Below are 11,729 nucleotides of genomic sequence, written 5' to 3' on the forward strand. Positions count from 1 at the left end.
GAGTGGTTTCAGGCATTATATCTAAAATACAACCTTTTAACAGTAGGATCACATAAATCTTACAAGGCATCATTTATAACATCAACCTAACACTTTTATAAACAGCATTTATTGTACAGAGTATGAGGAGAGAAATATTTACAGCCATCCATGTTCATTAATACATCTGTCCTGCAATACTGAGAGGGCGGAATGTGTCTGGCACAAAAATAAACCCTAGGATTACAAATTAGAAAAACAACACTTGTAAAAAACATTTTTACTTTCCTGGTAGAAATATAAAAACTGTGGTTTATGGGGAATAAAGCAAACACAATTAAAAGTCCAGTCAATTGTAGAGGTGGCTTTAACACCAAAGTTTTGTCCCTTAAACCAACTTGTCAACAGCAGTAAGAGTTTAAAATCTAAATCTAAATAGATGGGCAGCACAGCGCAGCACTACAGAAACACCTGGCGTGTGCCTAGGTGTACGTGCAGGCTGCAACCCACGCAGACCCAGGCCACCCACAACACCACTTAAATGTACCAAATGGACGTGTTTTTATAAGTGGGTGGGAGGGCAGGCCAGCCATTACGTCGTCTTCCTGAAGCCCTTGAGGATGGGGTAGATGTTTTCAAAGGCTTCATAAATTTCTGCTCTGACTTTAGCACCTATGAAGACAAGTGGGGTATTGAGGAGAGTCTAAAATGGCATTTCTTAACCTATTAAGAGGCAAAATTATGATTTAAAACCACTAGCACAAATCTCTCCATGAGTTAGACTAGCAGATGCAGGCATTAAAATCCTACATAATAAAAGGGTAATATACAAACTGACCAAACAGCAGAATGACCAGAACGCCCACGGCCCCCATCAGGCACGGGCCAGCTGGATCCCACCAGTGCACAAATTCGTGCACCAGGCCTCTAGTATTAATGCTAAACCCCTTGTCACAATTTTGTTTTTAAAGCAGTTTTCTTAAAAGGGCTTTTTAAATTACAAAAGCGACGCCCTATGTGACTCAGCGTCCCTCTCTGCAGGCATCACAGTGCTGGTCCTGCACCAGATCAGGGACACAGGCGCAGCAACAATGGCTGAATAGCATTCCCCAACTGCTGCCTCCCACCAACCTCCTCCGAATCTCCCTTTGTTGTCTCAAAACCACATTGCTGATGAATGCAAAGGCTTTAAGGGACAATTTCCCACTAAAACTCCATCTCTTATCCAATGCGATGCCCATCTTCTCCCCTCCCCACAGGTCAAGCCTGGGCTGAAGGACCAGCAGGAATGGGATCTGATTTTCCCTCCTCTCACTCCCTCCTCTCTGGTACATTTCTCGCAAGCATGTTTGGGTGGGAGGAAAGAAAAGGCCTCTGCAAGTAGCTACCAACGGTCCCACCTCGGTGAAATTTCTTCTCGCATGGAGAAAATGACATTCTTGAAACTTTAAAATATTCAGACACTACTTCCTGTTACAACTTACCTGTTAATACAACTTTTCCAGAAACAAAAATAAGAAGAACAATTCTGGGTTTGATCATTCGGTAGATTAAACCAGGAAATAACTCTGGCTCATAACTAGAAGGAAAACATAAAGAACAGTTTATAAATTAAAAGTTGCCCATGCTTTCTGATAAAATGAAAACCTGTATAAGCAAAACCACAAAAAAACAGCTGTAAGGAGGCAAAGCCCAGCTCCCCAAGTAGCATCAAAGGAGAGGGGGCGGAAGGCCAGGGAAGCCAACCAATAATCTGCACTTGAGGACTGAATAACTCCCTAATGAGTGTGGATTTTCTGGCATAACGAGAGCTTTACATAATGTTCTTTAGTCTCTCTGACACTTACCCAGTGTTATTCTGGACAAGTTTAGGGATAACATTGCTTCTCATATCTGACAGCAATGTTCTGCCGTTTAATCATTCTCATCTCATCTCCTTACATTGAAATATTCTCTAGCTGTTGACCCTGGTCAGACATTTAACCAAAGTGCTGGAGCAGATACTGGGTAGAGAATGAACCTTTCCCTGACTCCGCTGTTTGGATGCTCTACTCGTGTCTTATTCTAAACCTAGAAATCTTGTGTCATTAGTTCAGAGACTGAAAACAGAATGTGTGTGTGTCGCCTAGCAGAAAATTCAGGAAGGTTTCTCTGAGGAAGAGGTGCTCAGGTTAGAAATGTGAGTGGGAGTTTTCAAAGCAAAAGTGAGACTATGCCGGGTATAAAAGTGGAATGTGCAAAGGCCCTGGTACCCCAAAGGTCACAGCAAGCCTGAGGGGTGCTGCAAGCAGGGAGGCTGGGAGGGACCATCTGCCTGGTAGTTCTCAGCAGGAAGAAGCAGCAGAAAGGATATTCATGTCCCTCAACCATGCCCTTTGCTGGTGGATCTGATAATGGTGAGTAGACCGAAGGGGGAAGGTTGATGCACAAGGTGGTAGGTTTAACCAGCTAACTGGCACGCGTCCAAAACGGAAACCATCTATACGTCTATAGATGCTTATAGCGTACAAAGGGTTAATTCACACATTTGAAATATAGTCACTGAGCAATATGATGATGGAACAAAGAGAAGGGGAATCAATCTCACCCGGTAAAGGGCGTTTTCACGTTACCACGTGCAGTGGGCAGAAGGCCAGCGAGACCCAGAGACGTCACTCCGGCCATCGGGAGAAACCTCCACAGTAAACACAGTGGGAGCTACAGACAATTCATCGTGCACTTTTACACAGACTGCTGCCAAAAGCAATCCCAACACCCTTCAGACTTACCTGCTGAACTGTTGGTGGGTCAGCACCAGACCTTCTAACCTTATGGGGAATTTCACATCACAGCTCCCCACCATGTTCTGAATCTTGAAGTCCAAAAACTTGGCTGGGAAACCCAACTTCTGCACAACTCTGGCGTACTTTCTTGCTGCTAGTCGGGACTGCTCTTCACTAGGGAGAGGGAAAAGTGAGCTGTTCATACTCAGAGCCAGCTGACATAGTTATTTAAAGGAGCAGCTTTAAAAAGTGTGAACTGGTCACCCCTTCCCAATAAGAAAAAAGATGTGCAGACACAAACAAATGTAGGAAACCAGGCCTACCAAAATGATCACCTTTCCAATTCACCCCATTACTGCCAGCCCCGAGTTTACAGATGTGCGCATACAATCACCATCATGACCACTGCTTTTGTATTTTATCTCACAAATTCTTACTGAGAGAAAACAAGTTTCATTTTGATAGGAAAATACTAATGAGGTTTGTACTTAAAGAATGCACACACTAGTTCTACCCTATTTTATGTCCATTTCTATAACTCACCTGTTGGATAAAACTGACTCAAAACTCAGAATTTATGTAGAACACGGAGAATGAGAGCAATGATACCACCCTAAACAAGACTCTCTCTCTCAGGTACAGGGTCAGGAATGACAAAAATTAACCATATACGCAGTGCCTTTTTTTTCTTTAAGAATAATAAATGTATTTATGATTTCTTATCTTGATACAATAGTCAACCACACAGATACCCACTGTTCCTTCTGAGGTACAAGACAGCGTGCCTGCAGTGAAGGCAACACATGGAGCATCCACTGGGAAACCCCACGTTCCCATGGCCTCGTCCCAAGTAAAACAAGCTGGTAAAGACGCCAAAATGAAGTGAGACGTGGAGCCAGGGGCAGACCCACATCTCGCCTTCTGAAAACACTTTGAGACCAGAGCCAGGATGTCCACACCCATGGCTTCCTTAAAAGACCACGTTCAAGTTCAGAATTAGCAAAAGCTTCACAGCCCCTCTGTACGTTAACACCTGCAAGTGCATCCATCACCTTTTATTTTAGGAGTTTAGTTTAGTTCATTTGTGTGTAATTCCCCCACTCCTTGTGTCTCCTACCAAGTCTGTTGGCTGTTAGGCTTAGACTGGTCAAGGCATTCACAGAGGGGCTCACTGCACACTGAGGCAGAGTACAGGCAACAGCATTTGGCACGAAGGCGCAGGACTCAGACCGTCAGAACAAACACCATGCCCACGAGGGCAGCGGCACCTGTCACCACGTCACTGCCAGAGCCAAGGAGGTCTGCGGCTCATCCTGATCCCTAGGCAGACTTTTCCCTGGGGATGAATTTGTGTATAAAGTTTTTTACGCAAAGGAATCCTTAACAGTTGTCATGTAATATTTTATCAAATACACACAAAATGCAACTGATTTGTAGGGAAATAAGCAATGGTAACATACGTCCGAAAGTCATGCCCAAGTTTTATTTTTTTATGGATTTTTAAAAACTGATTTTTAGAGAGGGAGGAAGGGAAAGGCAGAGTGAAACATCAACGTGAGAGAGAAACACTGATGAGTTGCCTCCTGTGCACGCCCCAACTGGGGATCGAACTCGCAGTCCAGGTATGTGCTCTGACCAGAAACAGAACCTGCCACTTTTCAGTGTACGAGATGACACTCCAACCAGCTGAGCCAACCAACCAGGGCCATGCCTAACTTTAAAAAAATGAAATTACTGCCAACTAAAGTGATTAGAGCCAACTACTGTAGTAAGAAAGCAACAAAAGCATTTGATTAAAGCATCAGCCTACCACCGAGAACACACAAACCACAGACAGAACGGCCTCTCTGTACCTACCTCTTGGCGCCCGTGCACACCATTTTCCCAGAACTGAAGATCAAGGCTGTGGTCCGGGGCTCCCTTATTCTCATGATGACAGCAGCGAACCGCTGGAATGGTGGAGAGTCGTTAAGGCGTGAGGAAAAGCAGGCAATGACAGCTAAGAAGTCCTGTGCACAGCCACCATAGCACCCGCATGCGCCCCCAGGCAGGACCTCCCACCACCAAGCAGGGCACAAGCTTTCCCACAGGAAGCAGAACTGTGACGACTGAGTTGAACCACGACCTGTATATTTTTTCCTACATTCCTATAAGATAGGGAGTACTTGCAAATCTTTTTCTTTTTTTTTTAATTTAATTTTTTTTTCTTTTTGTTATTTTTTATTCTGCAAATCTTTTTCTTAAAAAAAAAAATTTATTGATTTGAGAAAGGGAGAGGGAAGGAGAGAGGAAAGGAGGGTGGGAGGGAAGAAAGAGGGAGAGGGAGAGAAACATCAATGTGACACAGAAACATTGATCTGCTGCCTCCCATAGGACCAAACCTGCAATCCGGGCATGGGGCCTGACCGAGAATCGAGCCAGGGACCTTCCGATGTCTGGGACAAGCCTAACCAATTGAGCCACACAGGCCAGGGCTCAATTTTTTTTTAATTACACGAGGGCCTGTACTTCTACCTTATATTTGCTACTTCCCATGACTAGCTTCTGTAACTATAAACTTTGTTTGGAAAACCTTCACCTCCAGAGGAATTAATAAGGCAGAATACAAGCACATCAATACCTGCAGAAGTGACCTCCTATTTCCAGTTGGCTCTCAGAAACAGCATTTATTTATTACCATGGCACAAACTTTTTGATCTAGGGATCTTGAGAAGTAAATTCCTGTATTACAGTTTGAAATACATTAAAATTGCTCTGACCTTGGGATTATATTCAGCATTTCGGGCACGAAGTGCAATGGTCTTCAGGTCAAGTTTACAACCAAGATTCACTGTGGATACTATATTTCTGCAAAGAAAATTGAAAAGAAAACGTGATTTATTCATTTAAGTTTTACAGGATGAGGTGTTAAATGATTATCTGGAAACCTGATTGTTTCAATCGAACTAATTCCATTTCATGGAATTTAAACTTAATTTTAATTATAAATTTAATAAACTGACATTTTTTAAGTGTTTAAAAAGTAACACATACCATGGTGAGCATTTTACATATACTGAGGCTTAAAGTGGGTAACCTGCTCAGGAGACACCTAGCTCCTCAAAGCCAGAGCCGGGAGCCATCTATCCAGAGCCCTAGCCTGTCACCGAACCCGATGCACCTTATCTCTGAGCTCTGAACCACCTTAGTGCTAACCCTAAGACCACTACTTACAAAGAAAATGGGCAAGCGTGACTTTCTCAGAGAAGTCCTCTCAAAATAAGTATCCTTTGGAAGAACAAGAACTCAGAACAAAGGAAAAAAACCTGTTTGGTTCTGCTTAACTCTCAGTAAATCAAGAAAAACAGACAACCATTTATTATCTATGCCCAAGACCCCCATTTTCAGTATTCTTGTATCATTTTAGGAATAACTGACAAAAGAAAAAATATAGCGAAAAACAACTTTATTACAAATTTTAATAAAAATTTATAAACAGAGCCAACCTAAACTTTTACTCTATATTTTCCTGGTCTTGAAAGTGTAGACCCCTGAATAAAACTATCGTGCATGGACCCAGCATCACTGTCCTGTGCACAGTGCACCCAGACTGCTGACACACCTCCCGTGGGTGTGAGCGCACAGCTGTAAGGCACCTAGGAATGTCTTCATCTCCATGTCACCCATTTCCTTCCAATCAACTTCAATACACGCCTGCCTGCAACACTTGTCCATGTGTGAACTCAGTCAAGTAAGTTTTGGTGCATCTATCACATACTTAGTCATATAACAGTTAAATATATTCTTTTCTTTTTTAAATTCTCATCCGAGATATGTTTTTCATTGATTCTAGAGAGTGTAGAAGGGAGAGGGAGAGAGAGAAACATTGATTGGTTGCCTCACTCATGCACCTCAACCAGGGATTGAACCTGCTACCTGGGTATGTGCTCTGACCAGGAACAGAAACTGCAACCCTAGGGTGCATAGGACAATGCTCTAACCACTAAGAACACCAGCTAGGACTTAAATGCATTCTTTTTTCTCATTTTGAAATTGTCTTGAAATGCACATAACATAAAATTTAGCCCCTTCACCACTTCTGGTGCACTGCTCAGTGGTGTACAATGCATTCAGTGTTGTGCAGCCGCCACTGCCGTCCACCCATCTCTATACCCGTTAGATACTTCCTCCTCCCCACTGTATGAATATTTAGTATTCCCCACCCACCCCACCCCCCTCACCCCAAATCCTGTTACATATAGAACCCACTGACTTTAGGTAGAAAAGTCCATTTAGGGCAAGAACAGCCATCCTCGGCTTGTGTGAAAGACACAGCTCTTCAAAGATTTATATGCAGCCCTCATATAATCCTATATAATAAAGAGCTAATATGCTAATTAGACTGGACAGCAGACAACCTTCCGGAACGACCAGTGGGCAGGGGGTGGGGCAACAGGACTGCAAGGCAGCCGGGGCTGCAAGGGCCTACTTTTGCACGATTTTTTTGCATCAGGTCTCTAGTAACCAATCAAAAACAAGGACCACTATGAACCATACTAATTCTATGACTAAGTAACTAATCATACCAAAGACTGACAGCATGCCAAGGGAAGGAGCTTCTATGTGGCCTGACTAAGCAAACCAGCTCTAGGGAAATGTCTACAAGAAAATACACATGGGATTCTGCTGGACCAAGAGCATAGACACAAGCTGCCAACTTCTAAAGCTGGGAGAGCTTCTCACTGAGGGCGACTCACTAGGACAGCTTTGCTTCCCTCTCAAGTGAGACAGAAACTGCGATCCAGAGTCACTGTGAGATCCATGGATGCCTCTGAAAACCAAGAGCAGCGTCAGGCTCCCAGGGACCCTCCCAGGCAGCAAGAGGACACAAGTACTCACTGCAGCTGTGGCACAATCCCCGAGCTCTCAGAGGCTGGCGTGGCAGGCGTGATGGGGGTCATGGGGGTCATGGGCGAGGGGTACAGGGGTGTGGTGCCCGGCAAGGGTGCAGTGGTAAGAGTCTGTGAGTGGAAGAGCTGTGGTGTCTGTCCTGAGGCCCCCTGAGGAGCCTGCTGGGACGTTGACTGCTGCACTGCAGCTGTCACTGTCGTCACTGCTGCCTGCTGCTGCTGCTGTTGCTGCTGCTGCTGCTGCTGCTGCCGTTGCTGCTCCTCCAGAATAGACAGACTGTTGGTGTTCTGAATGGGTTGTGGAGTCAGCCCTGTGCCATACGGCATCATTGGACTAAAGATAGGGATTCCAGGAGTCATGGCGCCCTGTGGAGAGTCAGAACGGTGTGTTAGGCTGATTGGTGCTGCCTGGTGAAAAAACAGATGAGATGTGTAAAGACAGATGCCTTCTGGTGTAAATGCAGTTATTGAGCATTATTAGAGAAGAACTTGCTGTTCTTTCACACATCATTTTCTTCAATTACCGTAACATAGTAGGTAGGAGCTCAGGTGTGAAATCCAAATCTGCTACTTATTACACGTGAGAACCTGAGGAAGTTGCTAAACCCTTCAGGCTTACCTAGGGGACAATAATGCCCTGAGATTGTTAGAAAGAATCAGGGAGACCACTGGGGTGACCCCACATCCTTGTTTAAACTATTATCCTGCTTACCATCTGGGTAGCACCCCATTTCCAGCTTGGATGCTAAATTACATGGTTACCCTAGAAAGATCCACTTACAGCGTCCAACTGGATGACAGGCACATGGGAAACACTGAGTGTTAGCAGTGGTCATGATGATTATTCCAATACTATTAAAAAAGGTTAATCATTGCTCTCAAAAGGTTAAATCAACAAAACCCAATGCATCCTAACCGGTTTGGCTCAGTGGATAGAGCGTCGGCCTGTGGACTCAAGGGTCCCGGGTTCGGTTCCGGTCAAAGGCATGTGCCTTGGTTGTGGGCACATCCCCAGTGAGGGGTGTGCAGGAGGCAGCTGATTGATGTTTCTCTCTCATCGATGTTTCTAACTCTCTATCCCTCTCCCTTCCTCTCTGTAAGAAAAATCAATAAAATATATTTTAAAAATCCCAATGCATTTATCAAAATATCAATTTACTTTTCTACACTGCTTCTCAACGTTTCCAGACATCGTGACAGTTATTAATCGCCCCGAGTCTTACCCACAGCCCTCTGGAAAGGGAAACACATGCTCTTCTTTCTTCATTAAATAAGGAAACTGAGACTAAGAACACGAGTTGCCCAAGACCACAGGTCTTATTGGCAGATTAGCCAAGATCACAAGCACATTTTCCAATACCCAGTCCGACCTTTTCCCGACACCCACATCCATGGAGACTGTGGAGCCTGCAGAGCTCGTGGTGGCTGTGAACCTCCTAAAGCCGCACCTGACAGTTCTGCATGGAGGGGTTCCGTTTCCACTAGATTTTCAAGTAAGTGCAAGACCCAACCCTTTCCTGCTCTGCCACTTTATTTGGCAGAAAGCATAAACTAAAAATGTGTAAGACATTTATGTCAAACTATCTCACCAACATGGTGGCAGAAAGAACAGTAGAGGAGGACAAACTACACACTGTGGCCCCAAGTACAGACATTAATCCACTGCATCTACCACTAACTTCCATAAAAATACTGGCTAGAAAAAATGCAGGCTATGTTAACTTAAAAAGACTTCGGCTAAGGTTTTGAAAGGTCTGCTTTCTTTAGGCCATATATAAAAATGAGCTAAAAACAAATAAATGACAAATATACACATAAAAACAAGAACTATGCAGAAAAACACCTTATGAGTTAAGGTAGGCAAAGATCTCTCAGACAAGACACAGAAGACGAACCATGAAGCAACGCTGATAAAGAGACGAGAAAAAAATGAAGAACTTCTATTTTCCAAAAGGCACCATCAAGAAAATTAAAAAATAAACCACAGAGAGGGAGACAACACCTGCAGGACAAATACACATTTACACTTCCACAGAGACTCCGCAAATTATACACCATCATGCCTATTCAAAGCCTAGGAGACCTTCTCAACAAGATGTGAATGGCTTTAAAAATACAAATCAACCTTCAAGAGCAGATGCTGTTACCTGAGGGGAGGCCAGGCCCTGAGCATAGGGCGGCAGGCTGTTGTTCTGATCCATGGCGATCCCTTTTTTCTGGGCAAGTCAACAGCCTCTGCACTGGCGCTGCCTCAGCAGCTGGTCTTTCCCGGGAGCATCCCCAGCACAACTTCCTAGCAGCTCCCGCAGCTCTCAGTTATGTTCACACCAAGATGCTGCCCTGAAACGTTGAAGTTTGATGTGAGAATACACATAAGCTCTACAATCTTATAAACCAGTTTCATGGTTACACACACCCCCCGCAAATGAAGCATTTTATCTATAATACTGAAAGCTTATTCCTTCCATGTTGCCTGTGACTGCATGCAAAACTACCAAAAGGACAAAACTGTCTTGTTACATGTTTAACTTAAATACTCCTAATGTTCAAAATTAAGGTGTCATAATCAGCACTGAAATCTTTTGGGGGGAAATATCCAGAGAAAACAAATTCCCAAGCAAACTTTATGCCTGAGTTTGCCCTATGTACACAGCCCTATTAGGTCAATTTCAGGTTCTTAAATATTCCAATTAGTTTTATACCTTCAGTGTCTTAGGCGTTGAATTCAACAAACATTTAATTGGATCCAATACACTTTAGTGTGATCACTTATTGACCTGCCACTTCAGTAAAATACTGTAGAAGCTGTCCGTTTTGTTTATGTAATAACTTTACCTCTCTAGAAGACATAAATACAAAGTGTGCCTGTATCTGGCTTTCCTTAAATTACTATTTTTTTCTTGGCTTAATTTTTGAAGTAACTTTTAGACAAAAGGATCAAGTGACTCTGCTCAAAGACCCTGTGTTCCATTCCGTTGGATGGGCTATGTTGCCCTGGGAACCGGTTGAATCACGTGGGGTGAAGTGATGATCACACACAGCACCTCGTTGTCCCACAGGATAAACGTGTGGCATTATTATTAGACATCAGTTTAAATATTATCTAATAGGACGTTCTCACTAGACTTGCGGGTCTTACTTACAAGTTAAAAGTCAAAACCCACATGCGCTTCAAGCATGAGCTGCTGCAGCGCAAACACTGATATTTCCTGAACGGACCAAAGAATCCGATGATCACTTTGAGGACAACGGGCCACACTCCTGAGAAACAGGCCAAAAACGTAAAAACGAGAACCCCGCTTCAGAACGTGTCAGAGATGTGAAAAGTTACTTTTTGGACATCGTTACCCTAAAACCTAAAACCACAGAAGTGCTGCATATACAAAAACGAAAAGGAGAGACGGCGGCAGTACAGGAGGGCCCGGCCCCGCGTCCGCCCGGCGGGGCGGCGGGGACGTCGGCTCGAACGGAGAGCGTTCCCGCGCGGCCTGGGCGCTAATCCGCCTCCTCCAGGCCTCCAGGCCGGCCCCGCCGCAGGGTCGCCTCCGCACGGCCCTGGGAGGAGAGAAAGGCCAAGGCGGCTGTTACCTGGGGCCACTGCTGACGCCAACACCAACTGCGGAGGCCTAGTCTAACGGCCGGCGGCCCAGGCGCCCGCCGCGGCGACCCTGGCCGACCCTCCAGAGCTCCCGGCGCACGTTTATATCGTCACTTCCGCCAGTCCATCTTGGCTTCAGCGCGGGGCCACGCCCTGGCGGCGGCCCTGGGAAGTGGGGCTTGCGTCACTTCCGGCGCCTCCCGGGGCTAGCGTTTTGAAGGGCTTGTGGGGCGGGGCAGAGCTATTCGGGAGTTCCGGGGCGGGGCCAGCTGGTCCGAGACTTCTCATTGGTCGTTGCTGGAAGTAGGCATAGCGACTGTCTGCATGACCTTTGGCCCGTTGCCTGCCTATTGGCCTCAGTTTCTCCCTCCGTTTTTTTTTTAAAATATATTTTATTAATTTTTTACAGAGAGGAAGAGAGAGGGATAGAGAGTTAGAAACATCGATGAGAGAGAAACATCGATCAGCTGCCTCCTGCACACCCCCTACTGGGGGTGTGCC

General features: G+C 45.0%; 1 protein-coding gene across 1 annotated transcript; it reads right to left on the minus strand.

The window, feature by feature from the left end:
* Positions 1–3: 3 nt before the first annotated feature.
* On the minus strand, positions 4–11,349 carry TBP (TATA-box binding protein). The gene is made up of 8 exons (XM_079779695.1): positions 11,219–11,349; positions 9,778–9,970; positions 7,620–7,996; positions 5,501–5,588; positions 4,599–4,690; positions 2,748–2,915; positions 1,464–1,558; positions 4–651 (listed from the first exon to the last, which is right to left on the minus strand). Exons 2-8 carry the CDS (start codon positions 9,829–9,831, stop codon positions 572–574), a joined length of 954 nt encoding a protein of 317 aa, XP_079635821.1. The 5' UTR covers positions 9,832–9,970; positions 11,219–11,349; the 3' UTR covers positions 4–571.
* Between the last annotated feature and the right edge of the window lie 380 nt (positions 11,350–11,729).

Source organism: Cnephaeus nilssonii (genome assembly GCF_951640355.1).
Source record: "Cnephaeus nilssonii genome assembly, chromosome: 9".
Taxonomy (NCBI): domain Eukaryota; kingdom Metazoa; phylum Chordata; class Mammalia; order Chiroptera; family Vespertilionidae; genus Cnephaeus; species Cnephaeus nilssonii.

Bases quoted from the DNA above. Each gene is read 5' to 3' on its own strand.
- TBP (XM_079779695.1), bottom strand. From the start codon at position 9,831: ATGGATCAGAACAACAGCCTGCCGCCCTATGCTCAGGGCCTGGCCTCC. The intron at 5,589-7,619 runs GTGAGTACTTGT...TTTTCTTTGCAG, and splicing joins GGGATTGTGCCACAGCTGCA to AAATATAGTATCCACAGTGA. The intron at 1,559-2,747 runs GTAAGTCTGAAG...TTTTCCTTCTAG, and splicing joins ACCCACCAACAGTTCAGCAG to TTATGAGCCAGAGTTATTTC.